The sequence below is a fragment of the Scyliorhinus torazame genome, chromosome 7 (genome assembly GCF_047496885.1).
Source record: "Scyliorhinus torazame isolate Kashiwa2021f chromosome 7, sScyTor2.1, whole genome shotgun sequence".
Lineage (NCBI taxonomy): Eukaryota > Metazoa > Chordata > Chondrichthyes > Carcharhiniformes > Scyliorhinidae > Scyliorhinus > Scyliorhinus torazame.
Genome location: NC_092713.1, coordinates 302,550,639 through 302,574,027, shown reverse-complemented (window position 1 = coordinate 302,574,027; position 23,389 = coordinate 302,550,639). Strand labels below are relative to the sequence as shown.

The 23,389-nt window shown below is 55.4% G+C and overlaps 1 protein-coding gene across 3 annotated transcripts in view; it reads right to left on the bottom strand.

Moving 5' to 3' along the window:
• The window catches only part of LOC140427132 (F-BAR and double SH3 domains protein 2-like), a 755,925-nt gene that overhangs the window by 57,209 nt on the left and 675,327 nt on the right, over positions 1-23,389 (bottom strand). For all 3 annotated transcript variants that reach the window (XR_011948399.1, XM_072512673.1, XM_072512672.1), the window contains 3 exons: positions 20,976-21,112; positions 3,060-3,123; positions 2,066-2,194 (listed from right to left, as the gene is read on the bottom strand). Coding sequence is in view for 2 of the 3 variants with exons in the window: in XM_072512673.1 (XP_072368774.1) it covers positions 2,066-2,194; positions 3,060-3,123; positions 20,976-21,112 (330 nt within the window). In the remaining variant the exon portion in view is untranslated. The remainder of the gene's footprint in view (positions 1-2,065; positions 2,195-3,059; positions 3,124-20,975; positions 21,113-23,389) is intronic.

Here is a 23,389-nt window from a genome sequence, read left to right as displayed (position 1 = left end):
CATCCCCCTCCCCATCAGCACTCCCTCCACCCCAACCCTCCCTCCACTCCCCCTTCAACCCTCCTTCCATCCCCCTCGCCCATCAGCACTCCCTCCACCCCAACCCTCCCCTCCACCGCCTCCCCCTTCAACCCTCCCTCCACCCCAACCCTCCCTTCAATAATACCCTCCACCCCACTCCCCCTTCAACCCTCCCTCCACCCCAACCCTCTCTTCGGACCCTCCGCACAACTGTGAGCCACATGTGGCTAGCGGTGTGCACTCCGTCTCCCCTCAGGAAAAGCTCTCCCACAATCGTCGGGAGAGGGCCCAGACTGGCGATGGAGTGCTGGACCTACCAATCCTCACCTCCTTCGAGGAGCGGGCCCTGGAGATGACCAGTGTGGCTGAGGACAGGGCAGTCACCAACGTGGAGGCTGGCGGACGCCGTAGAGGTGAGGAAGCACCAAGCTCCACCCGGAGGTCCTGTCAAACGTGAGTAGTGATTACCTTACTGCTGACCCATCTCTCCCACTGACCACATGTGCATCCTCCCCCAGGTCCAGCAGCTGACGTCGCCGGCCCATCCTGGGCGGGCCCCCTCCCCGTACTCCGGGGAGAACACCTCGGAGGGGAACTCCGAGGATGCAACCGTTATATAGTCACGGCACAGCTGTCATCCCCACTCTCCACCAGCACAGACACACCCACCTCAATGGGAAATGTTAGTGGTCAGGTTTCTGGGGCACAGTCTGGTGAGCACCACACAGCTGCTGATGAACATCTGATGGGAGGCAGGAACCCCCAGCAGTCGGAGGTCTGCTGGATCCCAGGACCCAGCTGGGTCCCAGCCTGATGCTGAGCCTCTGGAACAGGGTTACCCGGAGCTGATGGAGACGATAGGGGGCGGCCGGGACATTCAGAGGGAGATGTCAGCGTCACTCCAGCCGATCCAGATCTGATTGGAGGAGTACCAGAGGCTAAGGGCGCAGGGGATGCAATGAGTGGCAACGAGGCCAACACTGCGAGGATGGTGACCGCAGTGGCGAGCCTGGTGCAGGGCATCGGCACCGTTAGTGAAGGTGTCCGTCACACAGTCGGTGGCAGCCATGGCTGAGGGTCTCGGCAGTATGGTTGTCTCGCTGGGGGATGTCACCAGTACCAGGCCGACCTTGATGAGGTTGAGTGGGGCATGTCCCATTCTCACATGGGAATGGCCGAGGCACTCTGTTACTCATATCCTACATCACACTAAATCCTGTTCACCCCTCACCGACTCCCGGTTCGACAATCCCTCAATTTTAATAATGTCATGCTGGTTTTCAAATATCTCCATGGGCCTCCCTGCAGTGTTCTTTTTTCTTCTAAAAATATATAGTTTTTAATATTTAGAGTACCCAATTCATTTTTTTTTCCACTTAAGGGGCAATTTAGCATGGCCAATCCACCTACCCTGAACATCTTTGGGTTGTGGGGGCGAAACCCACACAAACGCGGGGAGAATGTGGAAACTCCACACGGACAGTGACCCAGGGCTGGGACCGAACCTGGGACCTCGGCGCCATGAGGCAGCAGTGCTAACCACTGCGCCGCCGTGCTGCCCTCTCCTTGCAGTAGAAGCCTACTTGTGCCACTAATAAAGATGATTATTATTAACCTCCTCCAGGCCTACAATTCTCCTTGATCTATGCACTCCTCCAATTCTGGCCTCTTAAGCTATGTCAATGTTGATCTCTCCACCTTTGGAGGCCATGTCCTAAGATCTGAAATTTCCTCCCGAACCTGCTCCAACTCTCTACCCTCTTTAAAAAACCCTTGACCAAGCTTTTGGCAACCCATCCAAATATCTCCAGATATAGCTTGGTGTCAAATTCTTGTGTGATAATGCTCCTGTGAAAGTTGCGTTCAAGGTGCTATATAAATGCAAGTGGTTGTTTTAGGATGGGAGGAGGCAGATGCAGAGAGTGGGCACCAGCACACATCTGTCAGGCTGAGTGGCCAGTTTCCGTGCTGTAAACTCCACATAATCCCAAGGACACCTGTGAACACAAAACGCTTTTGGTCTGACCCGATGGTCAAGCCTCACCTGCATGACAATCGGCAGATCAGTCTGGAGATAGTGGCCCTGGTGCGCTGTAACTGCAGCGAGCGAGAGAAGGTACTCGTTCCGGGCTTCAGTGAGCCGCAGGTTACACTCGGACAATCTGGCAGAGAGCTTTAATGCAAAACACACATGATCAGGCACCAGCTGCAGTAATGTGACCTTGTGCTATAGGTAGGGGAGGGTGGGCAAGGTTCGGGAGAGGGTGCAGAGCAGATTGACTGGAATGGTTTCAAGGGAAAGGCAAAATGGGTTACATGGAGAGACTGCGATTTCTCTCTTTGGAGCAGAGAGCAGCACGGTAGCACAGTGGCTAGCACTGTTGCTTCACAGCTCCAGGGTCGATTTCCGGCTTGGGTCACTGCCTGTGCGGGGTCTACACGTTCGCCCCGTGTCTGCGTGGGTTTCCTCCGGGTGCTCCGGTTTCCTCCCACAAGTCCCGAAAGACGTGCTGTTAGGCGAATTGGACATTCGGAATTCTCCCTCTGTGTACCCGAACAGGTGCCGAAATGTGGCGACTAGGGGCTTTTCACAGGAACCTCACTGCAGTGTTAATGTAAGCCTCCTTGTGACACTAATAAAGATTATTATATGGAGCGTTGAGAGAAGATTTGCTTTTAGGTGTTCAAAACCAGGAAAGGTTTTTGATCGAGTAAATCAGGCGAAATTGCTGCCAGGGGCAGTAGCGTTGGTAACCGGGGATGCAGGTTAAAGTGATGGGCCAAAGAACTAGAGACAACACGAGGAAACATTTGGAATTAAAACACGGAGTAGTCCTGCTTCAGAATGCTCAGCCTGGAGTGGAAGTAGATTCAACAATAAACTTCAAAAGTGAATTGGATAAATGCTCGAGGGGGGAGAATATTTTCAGGGCAATGGGGGAAAAGAGCAAAAGGGATAGAACCAACTGGATTTCTCTTTCCGGAGCGACCGAATGGCCTCCTCCTGCGCTGCGTGATTTTATGCTTCGTGCTCCTACCTTCGCACTCAGCTTCTGCAGACTGGTTTTCGAATGAAATATTCCAAACTCGCTCTTTTTTGACCTAAAAAGAGGACAAGGTGAAAACGTACTGTCAGTTTATTATTAGCCCAGATAGACGCGAGATTCTGTTGCACAAACATGAGTCACTTTGTTTGTTGCACAACGCAGAGGATTTGCTTCTGATCAACCTTGCCAAACACCAGTCAGAATCAGGACTGCCCCCCCCCTCCCCGGCAGACACCGCAGACAGACCTGTCGCAACCGGTTTTGCTCAAGAACACAAGTGAGACGTTGGCGCCACACGCGACAGTCAGACTCTAACCAGCGCCGCCTCTGGGAATCCCCACTGATCACAAATTGGCGTGAGATGAGATTGCACCAGCTCTCAATCCAAATCCAATTGAGTCAGCGAGTACAGCACCCCCAAACAGACATCTCAGATAGGATCATGAACATGGAAAGTGATGCAAATGCAGGATAATTACAGCATTATTCTGTATCTAACCTGAGCTGTACACGATCCAGTGAGAGTCAGTGTGTGTGGAACCCGTACCCCAGTGAGAATCAGTGAGTGTGGAACCCGTACCCCAGTGAGAATCAGTGTGTGTTGAATCCGTACCCCAGTGTGAGTCAGTATGTGTGGAACCCGTATCCCAGTGTGAGTCAGTATGTGTGGAACCCGTACACCAGTGAGAGTCAGTGTGTGTGGAACCCGTACCCCAGTGAGAGTCAGTGTGTGTGGAACCCGTACCCCAGTGAGAATCAGTGTGTGTTGAATCCGTATCCCAGTGTGAGTCAGTATGTGTGGAACCCGTATCCCAGTGTGAGTCAGTATGTGTGGAACCCGTACCCCAGTGAGAATCAGTGTGTGTTGAATCCGTATCCCAGTGTGAGTCAGTATGTGTGGAACCCGTATCCCAGTGAGAGACAGTGTGTGTGGGACCCGTACCCCAGTGAGAGTCAGTGTGTGGGACCCGTAGCCCAGTGAGAGTCAGTATGTGTGGAACCCGTACCCCAGTAAGAATCAGTGACTGTGGAACCCGTACCCCAGTGAGAATCAGTGTGTGTTGAATCCGTATCCCAGTGAGAGTCAGTATGTGTGGAACCCGTATCCCAGTGAGAGTCAGTATGTGTGGAACCCGTTCCCCAGGGAGAGTCAGTGTGTGTGGGACCCGTACCCCAGTGAGAGTCAGTGTGTGTTGAATCCGTATCCCAGTGAGAGTCAGTATGTGTGGAACCCGTATCCCAGTGAGAGTCAGTATGTGTGGAACCCGTACCCCAGTGAGAGTCAGTGTGTGTGGGACCCGTACCCCAGTGAGAGTCAGTGTGTGGGACCCGTACCCCAGTGAGAGTCAGTGAGTGTGGAACCCGTACCCCAGTGAGAATCAGTGTGTGTTGAATCCGTATCCCAGTGAGAGTCAGTATGTGTGGAACCCGTATCCCAGTGAGAGTCAGTATGTGTGGAACCCGTACCCCAGTGAGAGTCAGTGTGTGTGGGACCCGTACCCCAGTGAGAGTCAGTGTGTGGGACCCGTACCCCAGTGAGAGTCAGTATGTGTGGAACCCGTACCCCAGTGAGAATCAGTGAGTGTGGAACCCGTACCCCAGTGAGAATCAGTGTGTGTTGAATCCGTATCCCAGTGAGAGTCAGTGTGTGTGGGACCGGTACCCCAGTGAGAGTCAGTGTGTGTGGAACACGTACCCCAGTGAGAGTCAGTGTGTGTGGGACCGGTACCCCAGTGAGAGTCAGTGTGTGTGGAACCCGTACCCCAGTGAGAGTCAGTGTGTGTGGAACCCGTACCCCAGTGAGAGTCAGTGTGGGTGTGGGACACATACCCAGGTGAGTCAGTGTGTGTGGAACCCGTACCCCAGTGAGAGTCAGTGTGTAGGACCCATACCCCAGTGAGAGTCAGTGTGTGTGGAACTGTACCCCAGTGAGAGTCAGTGTGTGTGGAACCCGTACCCCAGTGAGAGTCAGTGTGTGTGGAACCCGTACCCCAGTGAGAATCAGTGTGTGTGGAACCCGTATCCCAGGGAGAGTCAGTGTGTGTGGGACCCAGACCCCAGTGAGAGTCAGTGTGTGTGGAACCCGTACCCCAGTGAGAGTCAGTGTGTGGAGCCCGTACCCCAGTGAGAGTCAGTGTGTGTGGAACCCGTGCCCCTGTGAGGGTCAGTGTGTGTGGGACCTGTGCCCTAGTGAGAGTCAGTGTGTATGGGACCTGTACCCCAGTGAGTGTCAGTGTGTGTGGAACCCGTACCCCAGTGAGAGTCAGTATGTGTGGAATCCAGACCCCAGTGAGAGTCTGTGTGTGTGGAGCCCGTACCCCAGTGAGAGTCAGTGCGTGTGGAACCCGTACCCCAGTGAGAGTCAGTGTGTGTGGGACCTGTGCCCTAGTGAGAGTCAGTGTGTATGGGACCTGTACCCCAGTGAGTGTCAGTGTGTGTGGAACCCGTACCCCAGTGAGAGTCAGTGTGCGTGGGACCCGTACCCCAGTGAGAGTCAGTGTGTGGATCCCGTACCCCAGTGAGAGTCAGTGTGTGTGAAACCTATATCCCAGTGAGAGTCAGTGTGTGGATCCCGTACCCCAGTGAGAGTCAGTGTGTGTGGAACCCATACCCCAGTGAGAGTCAGTGTGTGTGGAGCCCGTACCCCAGTGAGAGTCAGTGTGTGTGGGACTTGTACCCCAGTGAGAGTCAGTGCGTGTGGGACCTGTACCCCAGTGAGAGTCAGTGTGTTTGGAACCCATGCCCCAGTGAGCGTCAGTGTGTGTGGAACCCGTACCCCAGTGAGAGTCAGTGTCTGAGGACCCGTACCCCAGTGAGAGTCAGTGTGTGTGGAACCCATACCCCAGTGAGAGTCAGTGTGTTTGGAACCCGTACCCCAATAAAAGTCAGTGTGTGTGGGACACGTACCCCAGTGAGAGTCAGTGTATGTGGAACACGTACCTCAATGAGTCAATGTGTGTGGAACCAGTACCCCAGTGAGAGTCAGTGTGTCTGGGACCCGTACCACAGTGAGAGTCAGTGTCTGAGGACCCGTACCCCAGTGAGAGTCAGTGTGTGGGAACCGTACCCCAGTCAGAGTCAGTGTGTGTGGAACCCGTACCCCAGTGAGGGTCAGTGTGTGTGGAACCCGCACCCCAGTGAGAGTCAGTGTGTGGAACCCATACCCCAGTGAGAGGCTGTGTGTGTGGAACCCGGACCCCAGAGAGAGTCAGTGTGTGTGGGACCCGGACCCCAGTGAGAGTCAGTGTGTGTGGAACCCGTACCCCAGTGAGAGTGGAACCCGTACCCCAGTGAGAGTCAGTGTGTGTGGAACCCGTACCCCAGTGTGGAACCCATACCCCAGTGAGAGTCAGTGTGTGTGGAACCCATACCCCAGTGAGAGTCAGTGAGTGTGGGACCCGTACCCCAGTGAGAGTCAGTGTGTGTGGAACCCGTACCCCAGTGAGAGTCAGTGTGTGTGGAACCCGTACCCCAGTGAGAGTCAGTGTGTGTGGAACCCGTACCCCAGTGAGAATCAGTGTTTGTGGAACCCAGACCGCAGTGAGAGTCAGTGTGTGTAGGACCCGTACCCCAGTGAGTAAGTGTGTGTGGAACTGTACCCCAGTGAGAGTCAGTGTGTGTGGAACCCGTACCCCAGTGAGAGTCAGTGTGTGTGGAACCCGTATCCCAGTGAGAGTCAGTGTGTGTGGAGCCCGTACCCCAGTGAGAGTCAGTGTGTGTGGGACCTGTACCCCAGGGAGAGTCAATGTGTGTGGGACCCGTACTCCAGTGAGCGTCAGTGTGTGTGGAACATGTACCCCAGTGAGAGTCAGTGTGTGTGGAACCCGTACCCCAGTGAGAATCAGTGTGTGTGGAGCCCGTACCCCAGTGAGAGTCAGTGTGTGTGGAGCCCGTACCCCAGTGAGAGTCAGTGTGTGTGTAACCCATACCCCAGTGAGAGTCAGTGTGTGTGTGGGACCCGTACCCCAGTGAGATTCAGTGAGTGTGGGACCCGTACCCCAGTGAGAGTCAGTATGTGTGGAACCCGTACCCCAGTGAGAATCAGTGTGTGTGGAACCCGTACCCCAGTGAGAATCAGTGCATGTGGAACCCGTACCCCAGTGAGAGTCAGTGTGTGTGGAACCCGTACCCAAGTGAGAGTCAGTGTGCGTGGAACCCAGTGAGAGTCAGTGTGTGTGGAACCCAGACCCCAGTGAGAGTCAGTGTGTGTGGAGCCCGTACCCCAGGGAGAGTCAAGTCTGTGTGGGACCCGTACCCCAGTGAGAGTCAGTGTGTGTGGAACATGTACCCCATTGAGAGTGAGTGTGTGTGGAACCCGTACCCCAGTGAGAATCAGTGTGTGTGGAACCCGTACCCCAGTGAGAGTCAGTGTGTGTGGGACCTGTACCCCAGTGAGAGTCAGTGTGTTTGGAACCCGTACCCCAGTGAGTGTCACTGTGTGTGGAACCCGTACCCCAGTGAGAGTCAGTGTGTGGAGCCCGTACCCAAGTGAGAGTCAGTGTGTGTGGAACCCGTACCCCTGTGAGGGTCAGTGTGTGTGGGACGCGTACCCCAGTGAGAGTCAGTGTGTGGAGCCCGTACCCAAGTGAGAGTCAGTGTGTGTGGAACCCGTACCCCTGTGAGGGTCAGTGTGTGTGGAACCCGTACCCCAGTGAGAATCAGTGCGTGTGGAACCCGTACCCCAGTGAGAGTCAGTGTGTGTGGGACCTGTACCCCAGTGAGAGTCAGTGCGTGTGGAACCCGTACCCCAGTGAGAGTCAGTGTGTGTGGGACCTGTACCCCAGTGAGAGTCAGTGTGTTTGGAACCCGTACCCCAGTGAGTGTCAGTGTGTGTGGAACCCGTACCCCAGTGAGAGTCAGTGTGTGGAGCCCGTACCCAAGTGAGAGTCAGTGTGTGTGGAACCCGTACCCCTGTGAGGGTCAGTGTGTGTGGGACCGGTACCCCAGTGAGAGGCAGTGTCTGAGGACCCGTACCCCAGTGAGAGTCAGTGTGTGTGGAACCCATACCCCAGTGAGAGTCAGTGTGTTTGGAACCCGTACCCCAATGAGAGTCAGTGTGTGTGGGACACGTACCCCAGTGAGAGTCAGTGTGTGTGGAACCCATACCCCAGTGAGAGTCAGTGTCTCTGGGACCCGTACCCTAGTGAGAGTCAGTGTATGTGGAACCCGTACCTCAGTGAGTCAATGTGTGTGGAACCAGTACCCCAGTGAGAGTCAGTGTGTGTGGGACCCGTACCCCAGTGAGAGTCAGTGTGTGTGGAACCCGTACCCCAGTGAGGGTCAGTGTGTGTGGAACCCGCACCCCAGTGAGAGTCAGTGTGTGGGACCCATACCCCAGTGAGAGTCAGTGTGTGTGGAACCCATACCCCAGTGAGAGGCAGTGTGTGTGGAACCCGGACCCCAGAGAGAGTCAGTGTGTGTGGGACCCGGACCCCAGTGAGAGTCAGTGTGTGTGGAACCCGTACCCCAGTGAGAGTGGAACCCGTACCCCAGTGAGAGGCAGTGTGTGTGGAACCCGTACCCCAGTGTGGGACCCAGACCCCAGTGAGAGTCAGTGTGTGTGGAGCCCATACCCCAGTGAGAGTCAGTGTGTGTGGAACCCATACCCCAGTGAGAGTCAGTGTGTGTGGAACCCATACCCCAGTGAGAGTCAGTGTGTGTGGCACCAATACCCCAGTGAGAGTCAGTGTGTGTGGAACCTGTACCCCAGTGAGAGTCAGTGTGTGTGGAACCCGTACCCCAGTGAGAATCAGTGTGTGTGGAACCCAGACCGCAGTGAGAGTCAGTGTGTGTAGGACCCGTACCCCAGTGAGTCAGTGTGTGTGGAACTGGACCCCAGTGAGAGTCAGTGCGTGTGTAACCCATACCCCAGTGAGAGTCAGTGTGTGTGGGACCCGTACCGCAGTGAGAGTCAGTATGTGTGAAACCCGTACCCCAGTGAGAATCAGTGAGTGTGGAACCTGTACCCCAGTGAGAATCAGTGTGTGTTGAATCCGTATCCCAGTGTGAGTCAGTATGTGTGCAACCCGTATCCCAGTGAGAGTCAGTATGTGTGGAACCCGTATCCCAGTGAGAGTCAGTGTGTGTGGAACCCGTATCCCAGTGAGAGTCAGTGTGTGTGGAACCCGTACCCCAGTGAGTGTCAGTGTGTGTGGAACCCGTACCCCAGTGAGTGTCAGTGTGTGTGGAACCCGTACCCCAGTGAGAATCAGTGTGTGTGGAACCCGTACCCCAGTGAGAGTAAGTGTGTGTGGAACCCGTTCCCCAGGGAGAGTCAGTGTGTGTGGGTCCCAGACACCAGTGAGAGTCAGTGCGTGTGGAACCCGTACCCAAGTGAGAGTCAGTGTGCGTGGAACCCAGTGAGAGTCAGTGTGTGGAGCCCGTACCCCAGTGAGAGTCAGTGTGTGTGGGACCCGTACCCCAGGGAGAGTCAAGTCTGTGTGGGACCCGTACCCAAGTGAGAGTCAGTGTGTGTGGAACCCGTACCCCAGTGAGCGTCAGTGTGTGTGGAACCCGTACCCCAATGAGAGTCAGTGTGTGTGGGACACGTACCCCAGTGAGAGTCAGTGTGTGTGGAACCCATACCCCAGTGAGAGTCAGTGTCTCTGGGACCCGTACCCTAATGAGAGTCAGTGTATGTGGAACCCGTACCTCAGTGAGTCAATGTGTGTGGAACCAGTACCCCAGTGAGAGTCAGTGTGTCTGGGACCCGTACCACAGTGAGAGTCAATGTCTGAGGACCCGTACCCCAGTGAGAGTCAGTGTGTGGGACCCGTACCCCAGTGAGAGTCAGTGTGTGTGGAACCCGTACCCCAGTGAGGGTCAGTGTGTGTGGAACCCGCACCCCAGTGAGAGTCAGTGTGTGGGACCCGTACCCCAGTGAGAGTCAGTGTGTGTGGAACCCATACCCCAGTGAGAGGCAGTGTGTGTGGAACCCGGACCCCAGAGAGAGTCAGTGTGTGTGGGACCCGGACCCCAGTGAGAGTCAGTGTGTGTGGAACCCGTACCCCAGTGAGAGTGGAACCCGTACCCCAGTGAGAGGCAGTGTGTGTGGAACCCGTACCCCAGTGTGGGACCCAGACCCCAGTGAGAGTCAGTGTGTGTGGAGCCCATACCCCAGTGAGAGTCAGTGTGTGTGGAACCCATACCCCAGTGAGAGTCAGTGTGTGTGGAACCCATACCCCAGTGAGAGTCAGTGTGTGTGGCACCCATACCCCAGTGAGAGTCAGTGTGTGTGGAACCTGTACCCCAGTGAGAATCAGTGTGTGTGGAACCCAGACCGCAGTGAGAGTCAGTGTGTGTAGGACCCGTACCCCAGTGAGTCAGTGTGTGTGGAACTGGACCCCAGTGAGAGTCAGTGCGTGTGTAACCCACACCCCAGTGAGAGTCAGTGTGTGTGGGACCCGTACCCCAGTGAGAGTCAGTATGTGTGGAACCCGTACCCCAGTGAGAATCAGTGAGTGTGGAACCCGTACCCCAGTGAGAATCAGTGTGTGTTGAATCCGTATCCCAGTGTGAGTCAGTATGTGTGGAACCCGTATCCCAGTGAGAGTCAGTATGTGTGGAACCCGTATCCCAGTGAGAGTCAGTGTGTGTGGAACCCGTATCCCAGTGAGAGTCAGTGTGTGTGGAACCCGTACCCCAGTGAGTGTCAGTGTGTGTGGAACCCGTACCCCAGTGAGTGTCAGTGTGTGTGGAACCCGTACCCCAGTGAGAGTCAGTGTGTGTGGAACCCGTACCCAAGTGAGAGTCAGTGTGCGTGGAACCCAGTGAGAGTCAGTGTGTGTGGAGCCCGTACCCCAGTGAGAGTCAGTGTGTGTGGAACCCGTACCCCAGTGAGAGTGGAACCCGTACCCCAGTGAGAGGCAGTGTGTGTGGAACCCGTACCCCAGTGTGGGACCCAGACCCCAGTGAGAGTCAGTGTGTGTGGAGCCCATACCCCAGTGAGAGTCAGTGTGTGTGGAACCCATACCCCAGTGAGAGTCAGTGTGTGTGGAACCCATACCCCAGTGAGAGTCAGTGTGTGTGGCACCCATACCCCAGTGAGAGTCAGTGTGTGTGGAACCTGTACCCCAGTGAGAGTCAGTGTGTGTGGAACCCGTACCCCAGTGAGAATCAGTGTGTGTGGAACCCAGACCGCAGTGAGAGTCAGTGTGTGTAGGACCCGTACCCCAGTGAGTCAGTGTGTGTGGAACTGGACCCCAGTGAGAGTCAGTGCGTGTGTAACCCACACCCCAGTGAGAGTCAGTGTGTGTGGGACCCGTACCCCAGTGAGAGTCAGTATGTGTGGAACCCGTACCCCAGTGAGAATCAGTGAGTGTGGAACCCGTACCCCAGTGAGAATCAGTGTGTGTTGAATCCGTATCCCAGTGTGAGTCAGTATGTGTGGAACCCGTATCCCAGTGAGAGTCAGTATGTGTGGAACCCGTATCCCAGTGAGAGTCAGTGTGTGTGGAACCCGTATCCCAGTGAGAGTCAGTGTGTGTGGAACCCGTACCCCAGTGAGTGTCAGTGTGTGTGGAACCCGTACCCCAGTGAGTGTCAGTGTGTGTGGAACCCGTACCCCAGTGAGAGTCAGTGTGTGTGGAACCCGTACCCAAGTGAGAGTCAGTGTGCGTGGAACCCAGTGAGAGTCAGTGTGTGTGGAGCCCGTACCCCAGTGAGAGTCAGTGTGTGTGGGACCCGTACCCCAGGGAGAGTCAAGTCTGTGTGGGACCCGTACCCAAGTGAGAGTCAGTGTGTGTGGAACCCGTACCCCAGTGAGCGTCAGTGTGTGTGGAACCCGTACCCCAATGAGAGTCAGTGTGTGTGGGACACGTACCCCAGTGAGAGTCAGTGTGTGTGGAACCCATGCCCCAGTGAGAGTCAGTGTCTCTGGGACCCGTACCCTAATGAGAGTCAGTGTATGTGGAACCCGTACCTCAGTGAGTCAATGTGTGTGGAACCAGTACCCCAGTGAGAGTCAGTGTGTCTGGGACCCGTACCACAGTGAGAGTCAATGTCTGAGGACCCGTACCCCAGTGAGAGTCAGTGTGTGGGACCCGTACCCCAGTGAGAGTCAGTGTGTGTGGGACCCGTACCCCAGTGAGAATCAGTGTGTGTGGAACCCATACCCCAGTGAGAGGCAGTGTGTGTGGAACCCGGACCCCAGAGAGAGTCAGTGTGTGTGGGACCCGGACCCCAGTGAGAGTCAGTGTGTGTGGAACCCGTACCCCAGTGAGAGTGGAACCCGTACCCCAGTGAGAGGCAGTGTGTGTGGAACCCGTACCCCAGTGTGGGACCCAGACCCCAGTGAGAGTCAGTGTGTGTGGAGCCCATACCCCAGTGAGAGTCAGTGTGTGTGGAACCCATACCCCAGTGAGAGTCAGTGTGTGTGGAACCCATACCCCAGTGAGAGTCAGTGTGTGTGGCACCCATACCCCAGTGAGAGTCAGTGTGTGTGGAACCTGTACCCCAGTGAGAGTCAGTGTGTGTGGAACCCGTACCCCAGTGAGAATCAGTGTGTGTGGAACCCAGACCGCAGTGAGAGTCAGTGTGTGTAGGACCCGTACCCCAGTGAGTCAGTGTGTGTGGAACTGGACCCCAGTGAGAGTCAGTGCGTGTGTAACCCACACCCCAGTGAGAATCAGTGTGTGTTGAATCCGTATCCCAGTGTGAGTCAGTATGTGTGGAACCCGTATCCCAGTGAGAGTCAGTATGTGTGGAACCCGTATCCCAGTGAGAGTCAGTGTGTGTGGGACCCGTACCCCAGTGAGTGTCAGTGTGTGTGGAACCCGTACCCCAGTGAGAGTCAGTGTGTGTGGAACCCGTACCCCAGTGAGTGTCAGTGTGTGTGGAACCCGTATCCCAGTGAGTGTCAGTGTGTGTGGAACCCGTACCCCAGTGAGAATCAGTGTGTGTGGAACCCGTACCCCATTGAGAGTCAGTGTGTGTGGAGCCCGTACCCCAGTGAGAGTCAGTGTGCGTCGAACCCGTACCCCAGTGAGAGTCAGTGTGTGTGGTTCCCGTTCCCCAGGGAGAGTCAGTGTGTGTGGAACCCGTACCCAAGTGAGAGTCAGTGTGCATGGAACCCAGTGAGAGTCAGTGTGTGTGGACCCCGTACCCCAGTGAGAGTCAGTGTGTGTGGGACCTGTACCCCAGGGAGAGTCAAGTCTGTGTGGGACCCGTACCCCAGTGAGAGTCAGTGTGTGTGGAACCCGTACCCCAGTGAGAGTCAGTGTGTGTGGAACCCATACCCCAGTGAGAATCAGTGTGTGTGCAACCCGTACCTCAGTGAGAGTCAGTGTGTGTGGGACCCGTGCTCCAGTGAGAGTCAGTGTGTGTGGAGCCCGTACCCCAGTGAGAGTCAGTGTGCGTCGAACCCGTACCCCAGTGAGAGTCAGTGTGTGTGGAACCCGTACCCCAGTGAGAGTCAGTGTGTGTGGAGCCCTTATCCCAGTCAGAGTCAGTGTGTGTGGAACCCGTACCCCAGTGAGAGTCATTATGTGTGGAACCCATACCCCAGTGAGAGTCAGTGTGTGTGGAACCCGTGTGTGGAACACGTACCGCAGTGAGAGTCAGTGTGTGTGGAACCCATACCCCAGTGAGAGTCAGTGTGTGTGGAACCCGTACCCCAGTGAGAGTCAGTGTGTGTGGGACCCGTACCCCAGTGAGAGTCAGTGTGTGTGGGACCCATACCCCAGTGAGAGTCAGTGTGTGTGGAACCCGTACCCCAGTGAGAGTCAGTGTGTGTGGGACCCGTACCCCAGTGAGAGTCAGTGTGTGTTGGACCCATACCCCAGTGAGAGTCAGTGTGTGTGGAGCCCATACCCCAGTGAGAGTCAGTGTTTGTGGAACCCGTTCCCCAGGGAGAGTCAGTGTGTGTGGAACCCGGACCCCAGTGAGTGTCAGTGTCTGTGGAACCCGTACCCCAGTGAGAATCAGTGTGTGTGGAACCCGTTTCCCAGGGAGAGTCAGTGTGTGTGGGACCCAGACCCCAGTGAGAGTCAGTGTGTGTTGAACCCGTTCCCCAGTGAGAGTCAGTGTGTGTGGAACCCGTACCCAAGTGAAAGTCAGTGTGCGTGGAACCCAGTGAGAATCAGTGTGTGTGGAGCCTGTACCCCAGTGAGAGTCAGTGTGCCTCGAACCCGTACCCCAGTGACAGTCAGTGTGTGTTGGGCCCGTTCCCCAGTGAGAGTCAGTGTGTGTGGAACCCGTACCGAAGTGAGAGTCAGTGTGCGTGGAACCCAGTGAGAGGCAGTGTGTGTGGGACCTGTACCCCAGGGAGAGTCAAGTCTGTGTGGGACCCGTACCCCAGTGAGAATCAGTGTGCGTCGAACCCGTACCCCACTGAGAGTCAGTGTGTGTGGAACCCGTACCCCAGTGAGAGTCAGTGTGTGTGGAGCCCGTATCCCAGTGAGAGTCAGTGTGTGTGGAGCCCGTATCCCAGTGAGAGTCAGTGTGCGTCGAACCCGTACCCCACTGAGAGTCAGTGTGTCTGGAGTCCGTACCCCAGTGAGAGTCAGTGTGCGTCGAACCCGTAGCCCACTGAGAGTCAGTGTCTGTGGAACCCGTACCCCAGTGAGAGTCAGTGTGTGTGGAGCCCGTATCCCAGTGAGAGTCAGTATGTGTGGAACCCGTACCCCAGTGAGAATCAGTGAGTGTGGAACCCGTACCCCAGTGAGAATCAGTGAGTGTGGAACCCGTACCCCAGTGAGAGTCAGTGTGTGTGGAACCCGTACCCCAGTGAGAATCAGTGAGTGTGGAACCCGTACCCCAGTGAGAGTCAGTGAGTGTGGAACCCGTACCCCAGTGAGAATCAGTGTGTGTTGAACCCGTATCCCAGTGAGAGTCAGTATGTGTGGAACCCGTATCCCAGTGAGAGTCAGTGTGTGTGGAACCCGTATCCCAGTGAGTGTCAGTGTGTGTGGAACCCGTACCCCAGTGAGAATCAGTGTGTGTGGAACCCGTACCCGAGTGAGAGTCAGTGTGTGTGGAACCCGTTCCCCAGGGAGAGTCAGTGTGTGTGGAACCCGTACCCGAGTGAGAGTCAGTGTGTGTGGAACCCGTTCCCCAGGGAGAGTCAGTGTGTGTGGGACCCGTACCCAAGTGAGAGTCAGTGTGTGTGGAGCCCAGTGAGAGTCAGTGTGTGTGGAGCCCGTACCCCAGTGAGAGTCAGTGTGCGTGGAACCCAGTGAGAGTCAGTGTGTGTGGAACCCGTACCCCAGTGAGAGTCAGTGTGCGTGGTACCCAGTGAGAGTCAGTGTGCGTGGTACCCAGTGAGAGTCAGTGTGTGTGGAACCCGTACCCCAGTCAGAATCAGTGTGTGTGGAGGCCGTACCCCAGTGAGAGTCAGTATGTGTGGGACCTGTACCCCAGGGAGAGTCAAGTCTGTGTGGGACCCGTACCCCAGTGAGAGTCAGTGTGTGTGGAACATGTACCCCAGTGAGAGTCAGTGTTTGTGGAACCCGTGCCCCAGTGAGAATCAGTGTGTGTGGAACCCGTACCTCAGTGAGAGTCAGTGTGTGGAGCCCGTACCCCAGTGAGAGTCAGTGTGTGTGGAACCTGTACCCCAGTGAGAGTCAGTGTGTGTGGAACCCATACCCCAGTGAGAGTCAGTGTGTGTGGAACCCGTACCCCAGTGAGAGTCAGTGTGTGTGGGACCCGTACCCCAGTGAGAGTCAGTGTGTGGGGGATCCATACCCCAGTGAGAGTCAGTGTGTGTGGAACCCGTACCCCAGTGAGAGTCAGTGTGTGTGAGACCCGTACCCCAGTGAGAGTCAGTGTGTGTGGAACCCGTACCCCAGTGAGAATCAGTGTGTGTAGAACCCGTTCCCCAGGGAGAGTCAGGGTGTGTGGGACCCAGACCCCAGTGAGAGTCATTGTGTGTTGAACCCGTTCCCCAGTGAGAGTCAGTGTGTGTGGAACCCGTACCCCAGTGAGAGTCAGTGTGTGTGGAACCCGTACCCCTGTGAGAGTCAGTGTGTGTGGGACCCGTACACCAGTGAGAGTCAGTGTGTGTGGAACCCAGACCCCAGTGAGAGTCAGTGTGTGTGGAACCCGTCCCGAAGTGAGAGTCAGTGTGTGTGGAACCCGTACCTCAGTGAGAGTCAGTGTGGGTGGAGCCCAGACCCCAGTGAGAGTCAGTGTGTGTGGCACCCGTACCCCAGTGAGAATCAGTGTGTGTGGCACCCGTAGCCCAGTGAGAGTCAGTGTGTGTGGGACCCGTACCCCAGTGAGAGTCAGTGTGTGTTGAACCCGTACCCCAGTGAGAGTCAGTGTGTGTGGAACCTGTACCCCAGTGAGAATCAGTGTGTGTGGAACCCGTACCCCAGTGAGAGTCAGTGTGTGTGGGACCCGTACCCCAGTGAGAGTCAGTGTGTGTGGAACCCGTACCCCTGTGAGAGTCAGTGTGTGTGGAACCCGTACCCCAGGGAGAGTCAGTGTCTGAGGACCCGTACCCCAGTGAGAGTCAGTGTGTGTGGGACCCGTACCCCAGTGAGAGTCAGTGTGTGTGGAACCCGTACCCCAGTGAGAGTCAGTGTGTGTGGAGCCCGTATCCCAGTGAGAGTCAGTGTGTGTGGAGCCCGTATCCCAGTGAGAGTCAGTGTGTGTGGGACCCGTACCCCAGTGAGAGTCAGTATGTGTGGAACCCGTACCCCAGTGAGAATCAGTGAGTGTGGAACCCGTACCCCAGTGAGAATCAGTGAGTGTGGAACCCGTACCCCACTGAGAGTCAGTGTGCGTCGAACCCGTACCCCACTGAGAGTCAGTGTGTGTGGAACCCGTACCCCAGTGAGAGTCAGTGTGTGTGGAGCCCGTATCCCAGTGAGAGTCAGTGTGTGTGGGACCCGTACCCCAGTGAGAATCAGTGAGTGTGGAACCCGTACCCCAGTGAGAATCAGTGAGTGTGGAACCCGTAACACAGTGAGAATCAGTGAGTGTGGAACCCGTACCCCAGTGAGAGTCAGTGAGTGTGGAACCCGTACCCCAGTGAGAATCAGTGTGTGTTGAATCCGTATCCCAGTGAGAGTCAGTATGTGTGGAACCCGTATCCCAGTGAGAGTCAGTATGTGTGGAACCCGTATCCCAGTGAGAGTCAGTGTGTGTGGAACCCGTATCCCAGTGAGTGTCAGTGTGTGTGGAACCCGTACCCCAGTGAGTGTCAGTGTGTGTGGAACCCGTACCCCAGTGAGAATCAGTGTGTGTGGAACCCGTACCGCAGTGAGAGTCAGTGTGTGTGGAACCCGTTCCCCAGGGAGAGTCAGTGTGTGTGGGACAAGTACCCAAGTGAGAGTCAGTGTGTGTGGAGCCCAGTGAGAGTCAGTGTGTGTGGAACCCGTACCCCAGTGAGAGTCAGTGTGCGTGGAACCCAGTGAGAGTCAGTGTGTGTGGGAACCGTACCCCAGTGAGAGTCAGTGTGCGTGGAACCCAGTGAGAGTCAGTGTGTGTGGAACCCGTACCCCAGTGAGAGTCAGTGTGCGTGGAACCCAGTGAGAGTCAGTGTGTGTGGAACCCAGACCCCAGTGAGAGTCAGTGTGTGTGGAACCCGTACCCCAGTCAGAATCAGTGTGTGTGGAGGCCGTACCCCAGTGAGAGTCAGTATGTGTGGGACCTGTACCCCAGGGAGAGTCAAGTCTGTGTGGGACCCGTACCCCAGTGAGAGTCAGTGTGTGTGGAACATGTACCCCAGTGAGAGTCAGTGTGTGTGGAACCCGTACCCCAGTGAAAATCAGTGTGTGTGGAACCCGTACCTCAGTGAGAGTCAGTGTGTGTGGAGCCCGTACCCCAGTGAGAGTCAGTGTGTGTGGAACCTGTACCCCAGTGAGAGTCAGTGTGTGTGGAACCCATACCCCAGTGAGAGTCAGTGTGTGTGGAACCCGTACCCCAGTGAGAGTCAGTGTGTGTGGGACCCGTACCCCAGTGAGAGTCAGTGTGTGGGGGATCCGTACCCCAGTGAGAGTCAGTGTGTGTGGAACCCGTACCCCAGTGAGAGTCAGTGTGTGTGGAACCCGTACCCCAGTGAGAATCAGTGTGTGTGGAACCCGTTCCCCAGTGAGAGTCAGTGTGTGTGGGACCCGTACCCCAGTGAGAGTCAGTGTGTGGAACCTGTACTCCAGTGAGGGTCAGTGTGTGTGGGACCTGTACCCCAGTGAGAGACAGTGTGCATGGAACCCGTACCCCAGTGAGAGTCAGTGTGTGTGGAACCTGTACCCCAGTGAGAGTCAGTGTCTGAGGACCCGTACCCCAGTGAGAGTCAGTGTGTGTGGGACCCTTACCCCAGTGAGGGTCAGTGTGTGTGGGACCTGTACCCCAGTGAGAGTCAGTGTGTGTGGAACCCGTACCCCAGTGAGAGACAGTGTGTGTGGAACCCGTATCCCAGAGAGAGTCAGTGTGTGGGACCTGTACCCAGTGAGAGTCAGTGTGTGTGGAGCCCGTACCCCAGTGAGAATCAGTGTGTGTGGAACCCGTACCCCAGTGAGGGTCAGTGTGTGTGGGACCCGTACCCCAGTGAGAGTCAGTGTGTGTGGAACCCGTACCCCAGTGAGGGTCAGTGTGTGTGGGACCCGTACCCCAGTGAGGGTCAGTGTGTGTGGAACCCGTACCCCAGTGAGAGTCAGTGTGTGTGGGACCCGTACCCCAGTGAGAATCAGTGTGTGTGGAACCCGTACCCCAGTGAGGGTGAGTGTGTGTGGGACCCGTACCCCAGTTAGAGTCAGTGTGTGTGGAACCCGTACCCCAGTTAGAGTCAGTGTGTGTGGAACCCGTATCCCAGAGAGAGTCAGTGTGTGTGGAACCCGTACCCCAGTGAGAGTCAGTGTGTGTGGAACCCGTACCCCAGTGAGAGTCAGTGTGTGTGGAACCCATACCCCAGTGAGAGTCAGTGTGTGTGGAACCCGTACCCCAGTGAGAGTCAGTGTGTGGGACCTGTACCCAGTGAGAGTCAGTGTGTGTGGGACCCGTACCCCAGTGAGAGTCAGTGTGTGTGGGACCCGTACCCCAGTGAGAGTCAGTGTGTGTGGGACCCGTACCCCAGTGAGTCAGTGTGTGTGGAACCCGTACCCCAGTGAGAGTCAGTGTGTGTGGAACCCGTACCCCAGTGAGAGTCAGTGTGTGTGGAACCCGTACCCCAGTGAGAGTCAGTGTGTGTGGAGCCCGTGCCCCAGTGAGAGTCAGTGTGTGTGGGACCCGTACCCCAGTGAGAGTCAGTGTGTGTGGGACCCGTACCCCAGTGAGTCAGTGTGTGTGGAACCCGTACCCCAGTGAGAGTCAGTGTGTGTGGAACCCGTACCCCAGTGAGAGTCAGTGTGTGTGGAGCCCGTACCCCAGTGAGAGTCAGTGTGTGTGGGACCCGTACCCCAGTGAGTCAGTGTGTGTGGAACCCGTATCCCAGTGAGAGACAGTGTGTGTGGGACCCGTACCCCAGTGAGAATCAGTGTGTGTGGAACCCGTACCCCAGTGAGAGTCAGTGTGTGTGGGACCCGTACCCCAGTGAGTCAGTGTGTGTGGAACCCGTATCCCAGTGAGAGTCAGTGTGTGTGGGACCCGTATCCCAGTGAGAGTCAGTGTGTGTGGGACCCGTGCCCCAGTGAGAGTCAGTGTGTGTGGGACCCGTACCCCAGTGAGAGTCAGTGTGTGTGGAACCCGTACCCCAGTGAGAGTCAGTGTGTGTGGAGCCCGTACCCCAGTGAGAGTCAGTGTGTGTGGGACCCGTACCCCAGTGAGTCAGTGTGTGTGGAACCCGTATCCCAGTGAGAGACAGTGTGTGTGGGACCCGTACCCCAGTGAGAATCAGTGTGTGTGGAACCCGTACCCCAGTGAGAGTCAGTGTGTGTGGGACCCGTACCCCAGTGAGTCAGTGTGTGTGGAACCCGTATCCCAGTGAGAGTCAGTGTGTGTGGGACCCGTATCCCAGTGAGAGTCAGTGTGTGTGGGACCCGTGCCCCAGTGAGAGTCAGTGTGTGTGGGACCCGTACCCCAGTGAGAGTCAGTGTGTGTGGAACCCGTACCCCAGTGAGTCAGTGTGTGTGGAACCCGTATCCCAGTGAGAGTCAGTGTGTGTGGGACCCGTACCCCAGTGAGAGTCAGTGTGTGTGGGACCCGTACCCCAGTGAGAGTCAGTGTGTGTGGAACCCAGACCCTAGTGAGAGTCAGTGTGTGTGGAACCCGTACCCCAGTGAGAGTCAGTGTGTGTGGGACCCGTACCCCAGTGAGTCAGTGTGTGTGGAACCCGTATCCCAGTGAGAGTCAGTGTGTGTGGGACCCGTACCCCAGTGAGAGTCAGTGTGTGTGGGACCCGTACCCCAGTGAGAGTCAGTGTGTGTGGAACCCAGACCCCAGTGAGAATCAGTGTGTGTGGAACCCAGACCCCAGTGAGAGTCAGTGTGTGTGGAACCCGTATCCCAGTGAGAGTCAGTGTGTGTGGAACCCAGACCCCAGTGAGAGTCAGTGTGTGTGGAACCCGTACCCCAGTGAGTCAGTGTGTGTGGAACCCGTACCCCAGTGAGAGTCAGTGTGTGTGGAACCAGTACCCCAGTGAGTCAGTGTGTGTGGAACCCGTATCCCAGTGAGAGTCAGTGTGTGTGGAACCCGTACCCCAGTGAGTCAGTGTGTGTGGAACCCGTATCCCAGTGAGAGTCAGTGTGTGTGGAACCCAGACCCCAGTGAGAGTCAGTGTGTGTGGGACCCGTACCCCAGTGAGTCAGTGTGTGTGGAACCCGTATCCCAGTGAGAGTCAGTGTGTGTGGAACCCGTACCCCAGTGAGAAACAGCATATTTGATGGAATAGTGAGTGGAGGAAATTTAAAGAAAATTAAGCATAACAGGAATCTAGAAATACTCCCCAGACAAATACCCCCCACCCCAACTACCCGTGGGAATATTTGGCCTGCTGGATTTCCCGTGCCTGATTCGCGCTGCGTTTCTTACTTGGCTTCGGCCTCAGCCGCTTTCTCCCGGGCGATATCCGCAATCCGCTGCATCTGCCAATATTTCTTCTTTGCTTTATTCACCTCCTTCACAGCCTCGATCAGCTCAGACTGAATGCGAACCAGCTGCTCTGTGCACTGCGAAATAAACCAGAGAGGGCAGGGTCAGTCCCACTCTATTCCAGAGAACAATACTGGCTTGGTGGGTGTGGGAGAGATAGGGTGGTGGGCTCGAATCCTGCCAGGGTCTGTGGCTAGAAAGAGCCCCGAGCACAGATAGAACAGAGAGGGAGGAGGGCAGGAGACGGCACGAACGATGAGAAATACTTTGCACACCTAAAACAACTAAATCCAGTCAGATGGAATTCACGATCAGATGCACAGACTTGCGGACAGCAGCAACATCTGGACACATACCAACTAAATCTCAGACGGAGCACGGGCCAGAAAATTGGGATAATTATTGTGATGAAGTCTGCACTCGACAGAAAGCTTATATTTGTGAGATATCTCAACTTAACCCAAAGTGAAAATAGGGAGAATTTGGGGAAGTGACGTATTTGGAATCCCTGGTGCTGAGGTTATTAGCATTCTGATAAATTAGACGTCTGCCATAGGTTGGGCAGCACGGTAGCACAGTGGATAGGACTGTGATTTCACAGCGCCTGGGTCCCAGGTTCGATTCACGGCTTGGGGTCACTGTCTGTGCGGAGTCTGCACGTTCTCCCTGTGTCTGCGTGTATTTCCTCCGGGTGCTCCGGATTCCTCCCACAATCCAAAGACGTGCAGGTTAGGTGGATTGGCCATGTATAATTGCCCCTAGTGGCCAAAAATGTTGGGAGGGGTTATTGGGTTACGGGGATAGGGTTGAAGTGAGGGCTTAAGTGGGTCGGTGCAGACTCAATGGGCCGAATGGCCTCCTTCTGCACTGCATGTTATTTATGCTGCTATGAAAGATTTAAAAAATGAAGGGCGGACAGAAGCTAAGCGGGGTTTTGAGAGTTACGTTTATGTTCAACAGCTGCGCACACAGATTCGGGTGAGGAGAAGCAAGCAAAGCTCTCTATAAAATAAGTTAGGTTTTCTGTGTGGCAGTAAGAAGAAAAGTAGAACTCTAGAAGCTGCCTGGGGAGCGGGCGAAGGGGACTGAATCTGAAAACGTGTGAATAGCTGAAGCGTTTGTTTCAGAGGACCAGACTGTAAACTGGGTGCTGTTGGCTGGTTGGTTGAAAAGGAACTCTGGGAAGTCACGCCTTTCGGGTGTGCATGTTCGGAGTGAGAGAAGGGCGTGTAGACCTGTGCCTTGTTACTGTTCACCATCAGCAGGGACCTTGGATAGAATATGGTTGCTGGTGAAAGCGACTCAAGGGCCAGATACATGGGAGTGGGGAAAGTGAGAGCTCCTCTGTACCGGGGCAGAGCTGGAATGGCTGAGTTTGCAAATGGGTGCCACATTTGTCCAGGGAGTGATGCGACTGCTCGTAATTTTGTGAGGGCTATCTTTGTGGTGTTGACTATTTAAAGTATAATTCTTTTTTTCGGGTGAAATAACATTTGCCAGTTGATACATGCTGGATGTTTTGTTGATTTTGGATTTGACGGTTGAAGTAAAAGTTTCAAATTGTTTGTCAATTTCTTTTGCCGGAGTTGATTGAATATAACTTTCATCACAGATTATTGGTTTCCACGGGGATGGGCACAGTATTTGCTCTTTGTGTGGATTCCCTTGTTTGTTGGTAATCACAGACATGGGTTTGAAGGCATAATGTGTGTATATAAACAAAGAATTTTAAAAATTGACACTAGAGGAACATATCAGGCTTGGGAGAGCACGAGACAATGGGATTAGCTTGTCGTTGATGAATGGCTGTGAACAGACAGTGGGATTATATCGGGACTGTTACAGGGCTATGGGGTGAGAGTGGGGCAATGTGATTAGTTTGGGGATTGATCCATGGTTATGGGGCGAGAGTGGGGCAGTGGAATTAGACGGGGATTGAATAGGGGCTATGGGAGAGAGTGGGGCTGTGGGATTAGACTGGGATTGAATAAGGGCTATGGGAGAGAGTGGGGCTGTGGGATTAGACTGGGATTGATACAGGGCTATGGGAGAGATTGAGGCTGTGGGATTAGACTGGGACTAATACAGGGCTATGGAGTGAGAGTGGGACTAATACAGGTCTATGGAGTGAGAGTGGGGCAGTGGATTTAGACTGGGACTAATACAGGGCTATGGGAGAGAGTGGGGCTGTGGGATTCGACTGGGACTAATACAGGGCTATGGGAGAGAGTGGGGCTGTGGGATTCGACTGGGACTAATACAGGGCTATGGGAGAGAGTGGGGCTATGGGATTCGACTGGGACTAATACAGGGCTATGGGAGAGATTGAGGCTGTGGGATTAGACTGGGACTGA